This window comes from Macaca fascicularis, chromosome 16, assembly GCF_037993035.2.
Source record: "Macaca fascicularis isolate 582-1 chromosome 16, T2T-MFA8v1.1".
Classification (NCBI taxonomy): Eukaryota; Metazoa; Chordata; class Mammalia; order Primates; family Cercopithecidae; genus Macaca; species Macaca fascicularis.
The window spans coordinates 10778695-10793597 of NC_088390.1; the positions used below are offsets into that span (position 1 = coordinate 10778695).

Below are 14903 nucleotides of genomic sequence, written 5' to 3' on the forward strand. Positions count from 1 at the left end.
CCTCCGGAAGTCGGAAGGAGCCGCTCTGTCCGTCCCGCTCGTTGGTGGCGCGGTTGCTTATCCCGTAGGCAGGATCCTTTCAGCTGAGGGGCCGGCGCACGGTAGGTGGTTGCTTGCGGCTGGAGGCGGGTCCGGCGCGGGCTGGGCGGTGCCACGGGACCGCGGAGCCACGGAAGGGGGATGCCTTAGGGGTCCAGGTGGGCGGCTGGGCCGAGGCAAGGCGGCCCGAAGCGCTGGGGGCGCGCCGCCTTGGTCGGGGGCTTAGGTGACCACAGCCAGCTCCTCGCCCCGGGGACACCCCAACCTCGGAAGAGAGAACACACTGCCTAGAAACCCACAGGACTAGGCAGCCCCCGTAACCCTTCCTTGTCTGGCCGACTTTGTCAACGTCGACCTGCCGGCCAAGAGGAAGTGCAAGATTGTTGACTCCTTTACATCTTTGAAATAGAAACCGACCCATTGCAATTGAAATAATCTGTAACTTAAAAAAAAAAAATTGCTAATTAGGATAATTTGAGTGGTTTGGGTGGTCTGGAAGAACTTTAAATGCCCAGCGCTTCTAGTTATTTAATATTATATTGTACCCTAATTAATAAAGCATAGCAGTGTATAAAGAAGTGTAGATGGCATGATATCCCGTCCCTTAACTTAGTCTTTCTGGGCCCCAGTTTCTTAAAATACTCTCACGGACTCCCTTGCTTCCTAAAGTTTCGTGATTTGAAGTTTGTTATGGGTTCCTCGCCTGGAACTGCTTATGTTCCTTATTAATGAGGCCAAGAGCATCCGTATGTTTTTCGTTCCTTGTGCAAGTCTAACTTCATTCCATCTGCCTTTATTTATATCTTTAAGAGTCGCAATATTAACCACTTCCTCCCCGCCCCTACCTCGGTGGTTGCTTTGCAAAAACCTCTAATGACTTAACTACAGATCCCGCTCCTGTGTGGCTTTTTTTTTTCCCGCAAGGGACCGACACCGAGTAGGAGAAACTCGTGGTCTGGTGAGTGTTGGACCAGAAGCATGGTTGGTTTGCTTGTTTTCTATGAGTTGGCCATACTAGCCAACTGTGCTGCTCTCTAACCCAGTAACGGAGCATCCTGTTACCTGTGTTTTTTGATTGTTGGTTGGACTAGGATTTTCAGAAATTTCTGCCAGAGTTCTTAAATGTTTGTTCAGCACTTCAAGTCGTTAATCAAACTATTTTTTTTCTATCTTAAAGTTGCCCGTGGGTAAGATTTTTACTCTTTTATCTTTGTGTATTTGTTTGCCCAGGGATAATTTTTTCCTGTAATTGACAAAAAGACATAAAAGTACCTTGTGTAGTCAGGCAAATAGCATACAAAAAGTATTGTTCATCTCTAATTGCCCAATTGTAGGTTACCTGATCAGACACCCAAATTAAGATTGAAGTCAGTGTTTCTAGCTCATCTATTAAATTTTATTTGCTAAAGTGCTTCTTTTAGTAGCAACTTCTTCATATTAATTTTATAATATTAAATAAAATACTATCATTGAAAACAGTTCTTGGGGCCAGATGTGGTGGCTCCCGCCTGTAATGCCATCATTTTGGGAGGCGGAGGTGAGTGGATCGCTGGAGCCTAGGAGTTTGAAACTGCAGTGAGCTGTGATCAGGCTACTGCATTCCAGTCTAGGCAACAAAGCAAGACTATGCCTCTAAAAAATGAATAAAATAAAAATAAAATAGTTCCTGACTCAAAGTAGGTGTTTTATAACTGCATTTTGGATGAATTGCTAGTAACACCTGAGCCTGATGGCAAGGACCCATGAAACCTTAGTGTCCTTATCACTTTTATTACTGCTGTGAAACCACCAAAGTTAACAATTGAGGTTTATGTTTTGTTTTCCAAGTTAGATATTTTTCTTTTTTCTTTTCTTTCTTTTTGTTTTTTGAGACGCAGTCTCCCTCTGTCGCCCAGGCTGGAGTGTGCAGTGGTGCGATCTCAGCTCACTGCAACCTCTGCCTCCTGGGTTCAAGTGATTCTCCTCCTTCATCCTCCCAAGTAGCTGGGACTACAGGTGCGTGCCACCAGCCTGGCTAATTTTTTTTTTTTTAATGTATTTTTGGTAGAGACAGTGTTTCATCGTGTTAGCCAGGACAGTCTCAGTTTCCTGATGAGATCCGCCCGCCTCAGCCTCCCAAAGTGCTAGATTACAGGCGTGAGCCACTGTACCCGGCCCCAATTTAGATATTTTTCTTGAGAGAAGCAGGGCATGGATTAGTATCATCTGATATTGGTTCTATCAATAGTGATCAGATTTTGTTCTTGACATAACTTTAGGCTGGTTTGACTGGGACAGCTAGGCCCTAACTTTTTGTGAACTTCCCAGCACCCTAATGTGTTTACTGCATTTTTGTTCCAGACCCCTGCCCCTTGGGCCTAACTCCTAACCACAAACATTTCCTGTCCCGACTTAAGTTTCCTTTTGGTATGCTCTCTGCATAGAAAACGTCTGCTGCACCCTTAGGCTAGGAGCCTCTGTTAACAGTAGTTTCTCTTAACAGAGTCTCCTTTATTAATCTCTAGACTTCCCCTGCTGCCCCCTTCACCTTTGACAATAGAGTGAAGGAAACATACTTTTTTCAGGATAGAGCTACTTCTTTTACAAGTTCATTATTGATGCTTGAAGGCTTTCCACAAGGAACTTCAGCCTTCTGCCAATCTTAAGTATTGGAGAAGTTTTATTAGTATGATCTTGTAGCAACTTTTCAGTAATTAAGCATCCTTGGATATGGGAGGCCTTGAGGCAGGTGGATCACTTGAGCTCAGGAGCTTGAGACCAGCCTGGACAACATGGCAAAACCCTATCTCTACAAAAACAAAAGAAAAAAACCCCCCAAAAAAGCCAAGTGTGGTGGTACATGCCTGTAGTCCTAGCTACCAGGGAGGCTGAATTGGGAGGATCACGTGAGCCCAGGAAGTCGAGGCTACAGTGAGCCGTGATTGCACCACTGCACTCCAGCCTGGGCAACAGGCAACAGAGCCAGACCCTGTCTCAGTAAAGAAAAGAAAAAAAAAAAAAAAAAAATATATATATATATATATATATATATGTATGTATGCCTAAGGTGGTTTTCTCAAAATGCTGGCTACTTACCCTGTACCATGACTTGATGGGAATTTTGAGAGCAACTCTTACAAACTTTTCTACATTATTCTCTTCTATTAAAATGTTGCAGTAGTTTCAATTATCTGAGGCTCATTAGACAGATTTTCAGATATATAATTTTAAAATTATTTTCTTAACATGCATAGAGTACTTTATGGTTTACAGAGATTTACAAAGTAATAGTTTACTGTGATCATAACTCAGTTGAAGCTCACAATAACCTGTTGAAGGTTATTTTGCTCCAGGAAACACAAGGACTATAATTCAGTTCTGGGTCTTTCCTTTCAAAGCACTTTCAGCACTTCATAATACCTCTTTAAAACTTAGATAATGTAGCATATAATAAATGGTGCAGGCAGACTTTGAAAACAAAGTTCACTAAAAACTTGCCATTCTCCTTTCTATTCAAAAGCGAAATATTTCCTTAGGTCTTCTAATTTTTCCAGGTTTGATTTTCTCTAAATTTTTGAATTTTTTTTTTAAACTTTATAATTTTTTTTTTTTTTTTTTTTTTTTTTTTTTTTTTGTGATGGAGCCTCGCTCTGTTGCCCAGGCTGGAGTGCAGTAGCACGATCTCTGTTCACTGCCAGCTCCGCCTCCCAGGTTCACGCCATTCTCTTACCTCAGCGTCCTGAGTAGCTGGGACTACAGATGCCTGCCCCCACACCCAGCTAATTTTTGTATTTTTAGTAGAGATGGGGTTTCACCATGTTAGCCAGGATGGTCTCGATCTCCTGACCTCGTGATCCGCCCGCCTCGGCCTCCCAAAGTGCTGGGATTACAGGTGTGAGCCACCGTGCCTGGCCTATATATACATTTTTAAACACACATAAAAGTAGTTAGAATAAACCTCTTGCACCCATTCCTAGCTTCAACAATTATCCTCTACTCACTGATTTTTTTGTGTGTGTCTGTATTTGGTGGAAGGAGGGAGCTATTTTGAAAAACTTTCTGACATTAGAATGCATATTAATTCTAAATTTCCTCACTGGAGGTGGCTTTGAGTTTTTGATCTCTCTGTTCACCAGGACCAATCTTTCTGAGCTCCCTCAACATCTCCCTGAACCAAGAAAGGAAAGGCTAAACTCGCTAGGAGAGTCAGTTCCCTAACCACCTGGTTCTTTTTGCCCTGACATACTCACGTCTGATCCTGTCTTCCCTGAATGTGTTTCTGAAATCTGAAATGCTCCCAAATCAGAAACTTGAGCACCAACATAAAGCTCAAAGGAAATGTTCATTGGAGCTTTTGGATTTTGGATTTTCAGATCAGGAATGCTCGACTGTTAAGTATATTCCAAAATCTGAAAAAGTTCGAAATCTAAAACACTTCTGGTCCCAAGTATTTTGGATAAAGGGATACTAACCTTATTTTTAAAAGCCATGTATATTCAACACTTTGGATCTCTCTTTTTCCCCCAGAACACATTGCTATTTTGAAGTGTGCCCCTTGGTGCTTCTCTCCACATTAACTTTCCTTAAAAATTGCCAGTTCTTAGGATAGCCTTGAGTTTTTCTAAACTGAACTGTGTTCCAGTGGAAGGTGTATTTGAGAGGATTTTGGTATCAAATGACAGAAAATAAATTTGATTTAGCTTTAAGCCCAGGAGAATTTATGTGCTGATATGTGTAACTGAATGACCAGAAATGGTTCTACCAGGGACAGGTGAATTTAGGTATTCAACTAATGTTTTCAGAAATCTCTGTCTTTCCATCATTCAGAATTGTTTCCTTCTGTGTTGGATTTCTTGTCCGTTCATTTTTCTCCAAAAATTGAAGCCTTAGTTTATCAGCTTAGGAGACAGTGACTACTTTTGCTAGTAGTGCCAGCGCCTGTCCCAGGGCTGATGCTTATTGTGACCTAGCTTGAGTTGCATGCCTACCCCTAACTGGCCAGAGGAAACTAGGCTTTTATTGGCCAGGTCTGGGCCATGTGCCTGCGATTTCACTTCCCCAGCTGGTGAATGGGGATGGAGGTCAGACCACAAGAACTGAGAGTGGGAAATTGGAAAAATGCCTAGAGAAAAATTGGGGTGCTGTCACCTTAAGAACAGGAAATGAATGCTGGGTAGGCAAAAATAACAGCTGTCTTCTGGAGAGAAGATCCAGTTCATTGGGACTAGATCCCCTCTAGGAGATCCACAACACATATTGTCACCATAAAGGCTCTGAATTTAAAGACAAAAACAAGCTCACTTGGCAGGGGATAAGATCACCCCCCACAAATAGTTTTCTCTTAACCTTGGTGATAATATTCATGTTATATACTTGCTAAGTTATCTTCTGATTTGATTCTTCTATTAATCTGAACTTGGAATCGCAAATATTTGAAACCTAACATAAGGCTAGAGATTTTTAAACTGACTTAGATGGATTTTTGTATTTCCTGTAATTTATTGAAGTTACCCGCTTTTCCAATCAGATTACCTCTAATTTACACACCCTCATACATACTTACTGGCTTGCTATCTAATGAGATTTTCAGATGGGGGCTGCAGGAAGAAGCGGGCAAATTAAAAAAAGTATGAGAATACCATGTGTAAGGATTTCCATCTCTTTCTGGTGCTGTTACCTATTTTAGGGCTAGATATACCCAACCAGATTAAGGAAGAAAGTAGCTGAAACTTATAATTAGGTGGATTAAAGAGTGTATCATTAGTAACAACAGTTTTAGGATGAAAAGAGGCCCCTAATTCTCAGATAAGTCAAATCGAAGTCTTATCCTTATTCCAATTGTGGAGTTGTTTTCATCTCTTATAGGAGTACTCTTAGAGTTGGGATTTTACATGTCCGTAGAGGTTTCAGTAGGAACTCTGTAGATACATTTGTCAAATGACTAGAGATGAGGAGTCTGAAAGTAATTTTGGAAAGTCAAATGAATTTTTAGGTTTTAAATAATTCAGACACCACAGCAACAGTTAATTACTATAGTCTTTATGACAAAAATTGTTGACAATTTAGGATTTTGGCCTTTGATTTTTGTTTGAATCATTAGCGTTCTGGGCTCATTTAAGAGATTATAATTTACAGTTTAAACAATCGAATAATAGTTTTTTCAAGGTTAAATCTTGCTCTTTTTGGCCACTGAGGCAGGGCAGAGATCATTTATAAGAAGAAAAGATTTCATCTTTTCTGTTTTGATGTGGGGTAGGTTAATATTCAAGTTTAAAAGAAAAAAAAACCCTGGTTCAAATTAGGATCCAGGGCTGGTGTGGTGTCTCCTACCTGTAATCCCAGCTACTTGGGAGGCTGAGGTGGAAGGATTGCTTGGGTCCAAGACCAGCCTGGGCAGCATAGTGAGACCATGCAAAAAAAAAAAAAAAAAAAAAAAAAAAAACCACAAACAAAAAAAGCAAATTTTAATCCCAACTATTGAAGAAGCAGGAACCACTGCTCACAGAAATGATAATAGTCACGTCAGTTGGTTTTTGTGCTGGATGTTTTTGTTATTGTTGTTTCAAATTATTCCTCTCCTTTCATATCTGCATTGCCTCCCCATCACCTATTACTTCAGATATAAAATATGAGAAACTTATTTTGGGTGACCTACCCACCAAGGAAGAGCAAAGATTCAGCCTGACACAAAATAACCCATAATAGGAATCTTGCAAAGTACATACAGTGAATGAATGTAATATACAGCTTACTTAAAAAAATAATAATCTTGAAGTTTTTGATAGAATTATTTGGTGTTTGTGGGACAGGTGTGTGTGTTGGGGGAGGGGCGTGTGTGTGTGTGTTTAAAATGAGTATTTCTTAAAAATCAGCCATTATTCCAGACTTAAATTGGACTTTATTAGCATTAGAATGTCTGTTTATTGATAGGATAGTACCTTTTGTAAATTGTTACTCTTCTGAAAGAGATTATCTATTTTCCAGAAGAGAAAGCGAGTGTTTTAGATGGTTAGTAGTTTAGACCTAAGACTGTTGGACTCTAAAGCCCATGTCCTTTTTCCTGTACCAAGCTGGCTAATGAATTAACCTTTAACATTCCCTTTATCATTTTCTGCAGTGAAATTGGGAAATTAAAACGTTTATAATTTAGCTGTCTTTTTTTACTTTAGTTTATTTAGAAACCTGTTTGGAGGTTATGGATGATAAACCCAGCCCTGAAGCCCTAAGTGAGAGTTCAGAGCGTCTTTTCTCCTTTGGCGTTATTGCAGATGTTCAATATGCTGACTTAGAAGATGGCTTTAATTTCCAAGGAACCAGGCGGCGATACTACAGACATAGTCTTCTTCACTTACAGGACGCCATTGAAGACTGGAATAATGAAAGCAGCACGCCCTGTTGTGTCCTTCAGCTTGGAGATATCATCGATGGATATAATGCACAGTATAATGCATCCGAAAAGTCCCTAGAACTTGTTATGGACACATTCAAGAGGCTTAAAGTGCCAGTTCATCATACATGGGGAAACCACGAATTCTATAACTTCAGTAGAGAGTATTTAACACACTCTAAACTTAACACTAAGTTTCTAGAAGATCAGATCGTACATCATCCCGAGACCATGCCTTCAGAGGATTATTATGCTTATCATTTTGTACCATTCCCTAAATTCCGGTTCGTTTTACTTGATGCGTATGACTTGAGTGTCTTGGGCATGGATCAGTCTTCTCCAAAATACGAGCAGTGTATGAAGATATTGAGGGAGCACAATCCAAATACGGAACTGAATAGTCCTCAAGGTGAATTATTCCTTTGAGCTGAGAATCTAATAGATTGTCTTTAAATTCTTCAACTACCTTTTATTCAGCAGGAAGATGGACAATTAAGGTAAAAGAATATTGTCACTTGTTCAGGGTCAGGATTTCTCACACGCCTGCTCTCACATGGATTGGTTACAGCTTATTCAAGATTGATTAACAGATATTTTAAATGCCTATTCTAGGCCGGGCACTTTTTCCAGAAGTAGCTATTCTGAGCTGTAAACAATACTAACAATATTAACTTTTTTGATGGATGGAATGGAGGGAGCAAACACAGTAAGTGGGCAAGACATGATAAATGAAACAGAAACAAGGTTATTTCCATGGTCATAAGTGCTGCCAAGGAAATAGCGTATGATGTTATAGAGTGTTGTGGAAAAGGATTAGGGTTACTATTTTAGATTAGGTGATTAGGGAAAGCCTCTCCAAGGAGAAAGATATTTAAGCTGAGACCTAAATGACAAGGAGGAGTCTCCCTGGGAAAGAATGGGCATAGGGAGTTAGCAGACTGAGGGAAAAACATGCACAGGCACTAAATGGAATAAGACTTGAGCACTGTTGAAGAGCACAGGAAAGGGCCAGGGAGGTACAAGATGATTTTGGAGTGTAAACAGGGCCAAGACTATGTAGTGGCTCAGTGGACTTAATAAGAAGTTTGCATTTTTAGTCTAATGGAAAGCCAGCGAAGTAAGCAGGGGACTGTCAAGAGTGAGATGCAGTGTGATGTATTTATATATTTCTCTAAATGCTTGTGATTTCCTATTTTAAGTTGATTATTGCTAATCAGATGTTCGTAAAGAAAAAACAAGTGTCCCTACATTAACTAAATTTGAATGTCCAAATGAGGGGAAAAAATGACTTTTGATGGGTCTAACTTACTGAATTCATTTCAGGACTTTCTGAGCCCCAGTTTGTCCAGTTTAATGGAGGATTCAGCCAAGAACAGCTAAACTGGTTGAATGAAGTGCTTACATTCTCTGACACAAACCAAGAAAAAGTGGTGATTGTGAGTAAGTATTTAAATTATCTGATTACACCAACATTTTAGAGATTGGGAAAAGTTAGGTGTTAAAGCATACTAACAATATTAGTGTTTTGATATCCTCTTTCTATAAAATGGACACTTAGTTTAAACATTTCTATTGAGAAACCACCTGAAGATAAGATTAACATTTAATGATGAAACAGGAAAACGTAAATAACAGAAACATCTTGCCATATATTGGAGCCTGTGAGTTGGTCTTTTAGGTTCAAAGTCGAATTTCCTCAAATGAGATCAGTTTATGAAGTAATTTCTTTTTTAAACATTAATATTATTATTGAAATCATTTTAGATTCGCATGCATTTGTAAGAAATAATTCAGACCAGTCACTTCTATGCTTTGCTGTTTCCCCCAACGTTAACATTTTGTAAAACTTTAGTATAATATCACTAGCAGAATAGTGACATTAATACGAAAATAAACACTCCAGAAGTTTGGCTTTTTCTAAGTTTTTTTTTTTTTTTAAACCCTCTCTCCATAAGAGAAGCAAGAACCCAAAGGTGAGATGACTTCACCATGATAACTAAGACATAAAAATTACCAAGAAACTTGACTCAAAATTAAAAACAAGCTGAATTCAGCCTGGCCAACATGATGAAAGCCCATCTCTACTAAAAATATAAAAAAAAGTTAGCAGGGCATGGTGGCACGCGCCCTGTAGCTCCAGCTACTTGGGAGGCTGAGGCAGGAGAATTGCATGAACCAGAAGGTGGAGGTTGCAGTCAGCCGAGATCATGCCACTGCACTCCAGCCTGGGTAACAAAGATCTTATCTCAAAAATAAATAAATACATACATAAATAAAGCCAAGCACAAAGAAAAAACACTGAGCTGAATTCTGAAGTGTGGAATCCAGGATGCAATCAGCTTATAAAGGAGCTTGACGCCACACTAAACAATTTGTTGGTGGAAGTCAGTACCAGGGCGTAGATCTTTTCCTCAAGGTAGGAAGCCCTGAGTTTCTTAAACTCTAATGAAGTAATTTCTAAGTGAGAAATTCCGTTCGGGGACCATACCAAATCTCAGCCTTCGAGACCTGCCTGTCAGCAAAGTGGCCACCAAACAGAGGCCACTGCTGCCTAGATGCAGGAAAATGCATCCCCTGGTATTACAGGGGATGCGGGCTAAAGGCTCAGCTGGCAGGGAGCACTGTGCAGTTCTCTAGCTGTGCCTCCCACAGAGTCACAAGGAAGTTAGATTTGTATAATTTTCATTTAGAATCATTTTTGATGGATACACTGCCATCAGAGATTGTAGGAATCCAGGGGTGCTTAAAACGCGTGTGTGCGCGCATGCACACGTGAAGACACACATACACGGAACTGAATTTGGATTTGCAGCATGATGGGGAGACTTGGATTGGAGGTTGAGCTTAGAGCCCTTGGTTAAGAATTAGAATTGATGTGGGGTAACAGGTGAGAAGGCTAGACTGAGAGCCGGAAGGACAGGATGCCATTCTGGCTCTGGTTTATATGAACTGCGTGGGCCTGGGCAAATAGCAAACCTATAAACTGCAGTATTCTCAATAGTGTATCTAATGAAATTATGAATATGAAACCCCTGGCCAAGCACAGTGGCTCATGCCTGTAATCCCAGCACTTTGGGAGGCTGAAGTGGGCGGATCATGAGGTCAGGGTTCGAGACCAGCCTGACCAACATGGTGAAACCCCATCTCTACTAAAAATACAAAAATTAGCCAGACGTGGTGGCAGGTGCCTGTAATCCCAGCTACTTGGGAGGCTGAGGCAGGAGAATCACCTGAAACCAGAAGGTGGAGGTTGCAGTGAGCCAAGATCACCCCACTGCACTCCAGCCTGGGCAACAAGAGTGAAACTCTGTCTCAAAAAAAAAAAAAGAAACCCCTTTGAAAATGATAGGCTATTCAGATAGTTGATTATATAAAACTATATTTCTATCTGTAAAGGTAGTTTTTACTTATTAATCTTCCACTGATGTGGTAAGAACACATAGAAGGAGCAGAAGTGTTTCTGCTACCACTCGAATACCAAATGTCATTCAAGGGTTGGAAGAGATGAGTGCCCTTGGGTTGCTGGAATGATGTGACACCTTTTGGTTCTGTAATAACTGGTCTCAGAAACTAGGATACTTCTTGACTTGTGTCTGCTTTTAAGTTTTCCACTGTCAGCCTGTTCTGGAGCTGAAAGGAAGCTAGAGATCATATAGCAAGCCTTTGAATTGTAAAGATAAGGAAACTGAAGCCCAAAGAGACTGAATTGCATAGCAGAATCATGGAGCTGCTGACAGCACTGAGACTAGAATCCATGCTTTATGTCTCCATCCCCTTTCCCATGTGATCCTGTGTTCTTCCCTTTTCTTTTTACTCATGGCGGTACACCTATCTAGCTTAGCAGTCTCTTAAATTTCTTCTACCATTTGATGTAAGCCTAGAAACTGGAAAGGCAAACTTTTAAAAACGGAATGATTGAAGTTTTCTTTAGTAAAATTTAAAAGTTAAAGTGTAATAGACATTTTCTTTTGCTTTTTAACTTTCATGGTAGCTACTCCGAGGTCACCCTACGTTTTGAATTTTGGCCATGCAGTTGGAAGGATAGAATTGCCATTAGCTAAGATAGGGGACACGGCAGGATGAGGGGTGTGAGTGGAGAGGGCAGGGGTTCAGGTTTGGAAATAGAAGTTTCAGATGCCTACCAGACATCAGTGGAGATGTTGAGTGGGCAGTTTAGACATTAGAAGTCTGAAATTCAGAATAGAGATTTGGGCTAGATAATAAATGTGGAAGTTGAAAGAATATAGATGACATTTAAGGCATATAAATCACTAAGAGATCACCAATGCATTAGGTATAAATAGAGAAGTCCGAAGACCAAGCATTCAGGTACTCCTGGTAAGACGTTGGGGAAATGAGGGGCAACTGGCAAAGGAGACTGGAAATTAGTGGCCATCGAAGTTGGGGAAAAACTAGAAAGACACCACTAGGGGAAACAGTGGGGTCCTGGAATCCAAGCGTTTCAGGGAGACGGGACAACTAATTGTGTCAAATGCTGCAGGGACTTGATAGATGAGTCAGTATGGCTTTGAGGTGCTGGAAAGCTGCACGCGCCTTTGGACGCTTAGCCCTTAGGTGGTACTCAGCGCGTGTATGCACTTTAAAAAAAAAAAAACAACAACTTGTATTACAGATATTAAGTAGAAGCATGTTTAAATTTTAGAATAAAAACGAACAATAGAAAAAAGTGATTTAATGGGAAGGTGCAACGTGAGCTGTACTTCAGAGTGAGAACCGTGGCTTGATCATAGATGTGTTGCTGTTAGAAATTCCAACTTCTCCTCACTCTACTTCCACATATCTCCTGTGGACGCCAGTATAAATCTTCCCTGTTTTAACTGTTTTTCATCTGTAAAGTGGGTATGGTTACCTTGATCTCATGGGTGTTTGAAGTCTCACAAATCAGTTCTGAGACATTGTTTATGTCAGTGACACATGATCCATGGCCCATCCCTAAACTGTTTATTTATTTATATTTACATTTTTTGAGATGGAGTCTCCCTTTGTCACCCAGGCTGAAGTGTGGTAGTGTGATCTTGGCTCACTGCAACCTCCACCTGCTGGGTTCAAGCAGTTCTTCTGCCTCAGCCTCCCGAGTAGCTGGGACTACAGGCACCCACCACCATGCCCGGCTGATTTTTATATTTTTAGTAGAAACAGGTTTCACCATGTTGTCCAGGCTGGTCTTGAACTCCTGGCCTCAGGTGATCCAGCTGCCTTGGCCTTCCAAAGTGTTGGGATTACAGGCGTGAGCCACCACACCCAGCCTGCTCTTTAATTATTTAGTGTTAAATCATTCTATGTATATAACATTAATATTTAAGGAAATCAATGGGATTGGATTCCAGCACAGCACCTGTCCAATTTCGGGCTGCCTTTGCAGACTGCCCTGCATAGGACACCCTCGATCTTCCTCAGTGTTTGGGCAGCTTGAGACGACGTAGGCCTCAGAGATTCAGGGTTTTGCCTCTGCAGCAGCCTGTCGCACCTCATGTGAACTGTCTCACCCTTCTAAGCTCCAGAGACGTGGCTGTAGATGGCCTAGTTTTCTCATGTGTGTGAATTCTGTCTGGTCTCAGTTCATTTGCATAATGAGATAGCAATTTTTTTTCTTTTTCTGAGTATTAACTTTCAGCCATTTATTTTTATAGAAGAGATATTTCTTGGCTCGTAACTCTTCTTTTCTTTAACTAACAGGCCATCTTCCCATTTACCCAGACGCCTCTGACAGTGTGTGCCTGGCCTGGAACTACAGAGATGCCCTGGCAGTCATTTGGTCTCATGAGTGCGTGGTGTGTTTCTTTGCTGGTCACACCCATGATGGTGGCTACTCTGAGGATCCTTTTGGTGTATATCACGTCAGCCTAGAAGGAGTTATTGAAACAGCTCCAGACAGCCAAGCGTTTGGCACAGTTCATGTCTATCCTGACAAAATGACGTTGAAAGGGAGAGGCAGAGTTCCAGACAGAATTATGAATTACAAGAAAGAAAGAGCCGTCCATTGTTAGTCTAATTTATTTTGTTTAACTTGATAGAAAATGAGCTTTGTATGTGTTTGTCCCTCCTAAACAAAAAAATAAAAATCCTCTGTCTCATTGTTTAGTATTCAGCTTGCATAACAAAATATATTTATAGTTTCAGTGTGTGTTGGTTGATAAAATACTCAGAAATGTTATTTTGGCTCATGTATCCATTGTAAGTTAGAAACAAACCAGGGAGGAGACTGAGGCAGGGGCGAATAGTCTTTGTAAGGGGCATATAGTCCTCCTGAGGGATTTTATTTGGCCTTACCTGATTCTTTTTTAACTTTTTACAAGGAGAATGTATTTACATGTATTAACTATGTAACTTCAAGTTCACCATATAAGCTCAGGTAAACTTTCTATTCACCCTGCTGTGTAAATGAGCTTTGCAGAATTTTTGTTCAGAACACGTATACTTGGATTTTTGTAGGCTTGTATTCCCATTTTGTAAACAAAATTACCAAGAGTTATTTCACGGGTAAGCATGTGGCGCTCCCATCCCTGTAAGAAGGGCCTCCAGAAAAGTCATGTAGTCCTCTTGGGATTCGTAGGACCAAGTGGCAGTGCAGCCATGTGCCAGCCAGTTTGGTCTGTTTGGGCCACCAACCACTGCTGTGTGAAGCTACAGCAGGTAAATGAATTTACACTGACTCCCTTTAAACACTAATGGGACATGTTTAACACCGTTTTCATATATGCTAAGGCTTATGTGCAGAAACACTAGATGGCAAATGGGAACTATTCAGATGTAGAGTAAGTATGATTCAGGGCCTAAACAACTATAAGAAATAAGCATGCCTGTTGAATACATGGGCACTATAGGGATATAAAGGAGTATTAGCTTTCTATGGCTGCTGTAACAAATTCCCACAGACCTGTGGCTTAAATCAACACATACTTGTTCTCTTGCAGTTCTGGAGGTCAGAAGTCTGAAGTCATTTCCACTTGGCTGAAACCAAGGCGTTGGCAGGGCCGTGCTCCCTGAGGAGGGTCTAGGAGGAATCCTCTTCAGCCTCCAGAGCTGTACTTCTTGCATTCTGTGGATCATGGCCCCTTCTTCTATCTTCAAAGCCAGCAGCGTAGCATCTTCAGATCTTTCTTTACTGTCGTATCATATTCTCTGCTCTCCGTAGTCAGATCTACTTCAGCCTTTGTCTTGCAAGGACACTTACAGTAACATTTAGGGCCCATCCAGGTAAACCCCATCTCAGGATGGCTTAATCACAGCTGCAAAATTTATTTTGTGCTATAAGGTAACATAGGTTCCAGGGATTAGGACATGGATCTCTTTGAGGGCCACTGTTCAGCTGACCAGAGGTGACTATAATGTACTCTTGCACTCATAGATCTTACCATGAATTGGACATCCATCATTCAAATGTGTGAAATTTGCTGTTACACAAAGAAAGGACTGAGGGAACATGGAAGAGGAATTTAATTTTGTTCGAAGGGATTGGGGATGACATACAAAATGT

General features: G+C 40.9%; 1 protein-coding gene across 7 annotated transcripts; it reads left to right on the forward strand.

Annotated features, from left to right (window-relative positions):
* Nucleotides 1-27: 27 nt before the first annotated feature.
* Nucleotides 28-13500, forward strand: ADPRM (ADP-ribose/CDP-alcohol diphosphatase, manganese dependent). 7 transcript variants are annotated; one of them, XR_012425285.1, is made up of 4 exons: nucleotides 28-101; nucleotides 7188-7902; nucleotides 8729-8845; nucleotides 13103-13500. XR_012425285.1 is itself a non-coding variant. In XM_045376297.3 (4 exons), exons 2-4 carry the CDS (start codon nucleotides 7214-7216, stop codon nucleotides 13411-13413), a joined length of 1029 nt encoding a protein of 342 aa, XP_045232232.2. In that variant the 5' UTR covers nucleotides 28-997; nucleotides 7188-7213; the 3' UTR covers nucleotides 13414-13500. The 7 variants fall into 7 exon arrangements, 5 of the variants coding, with proteins under 5 accessions (XP_045232232.2, XP_005582962.2, XP_015293132.2 ...); XR_012425286.1 differs by having other exon boundaries at nucleotides 8729-8841; XM_045376297.3 differs by having other exon boundaries at nucleotides 28-997; nucleotides 7188-7814.
* The last annotated feature ends 1403 nt before the right edge of the window (nucleotides 13501-14903 follow it).

What these genes read in the sequence shown, in the direction of transcription:
- ADPRM (XM_045376297.3), top strand. Translation starts at nt 7,214, where the DNA reads ATGGATGATAAACCCAGCCCTGAAGCCCTAAGTGAGAGTTCAGAGCGT. An exon ending in GGAACTGAATAGTCCTCAAG is followed by an intron (nt 7,815 to 8,728) that starts GTGAATTATTCC and finishes AATTCATTTCAG; the next exon opens with GACTTTCTGAGCCCCAGTTT. An exon ending in AGAAAAAGTGGTGATTGTGA is followed by an intron (nt 8,846 to 13,102) that starts GTAAGTATTTAA and finishes TTTAACTAACAG; the next exon opens with GCCATCTTCCCATTTACCCA.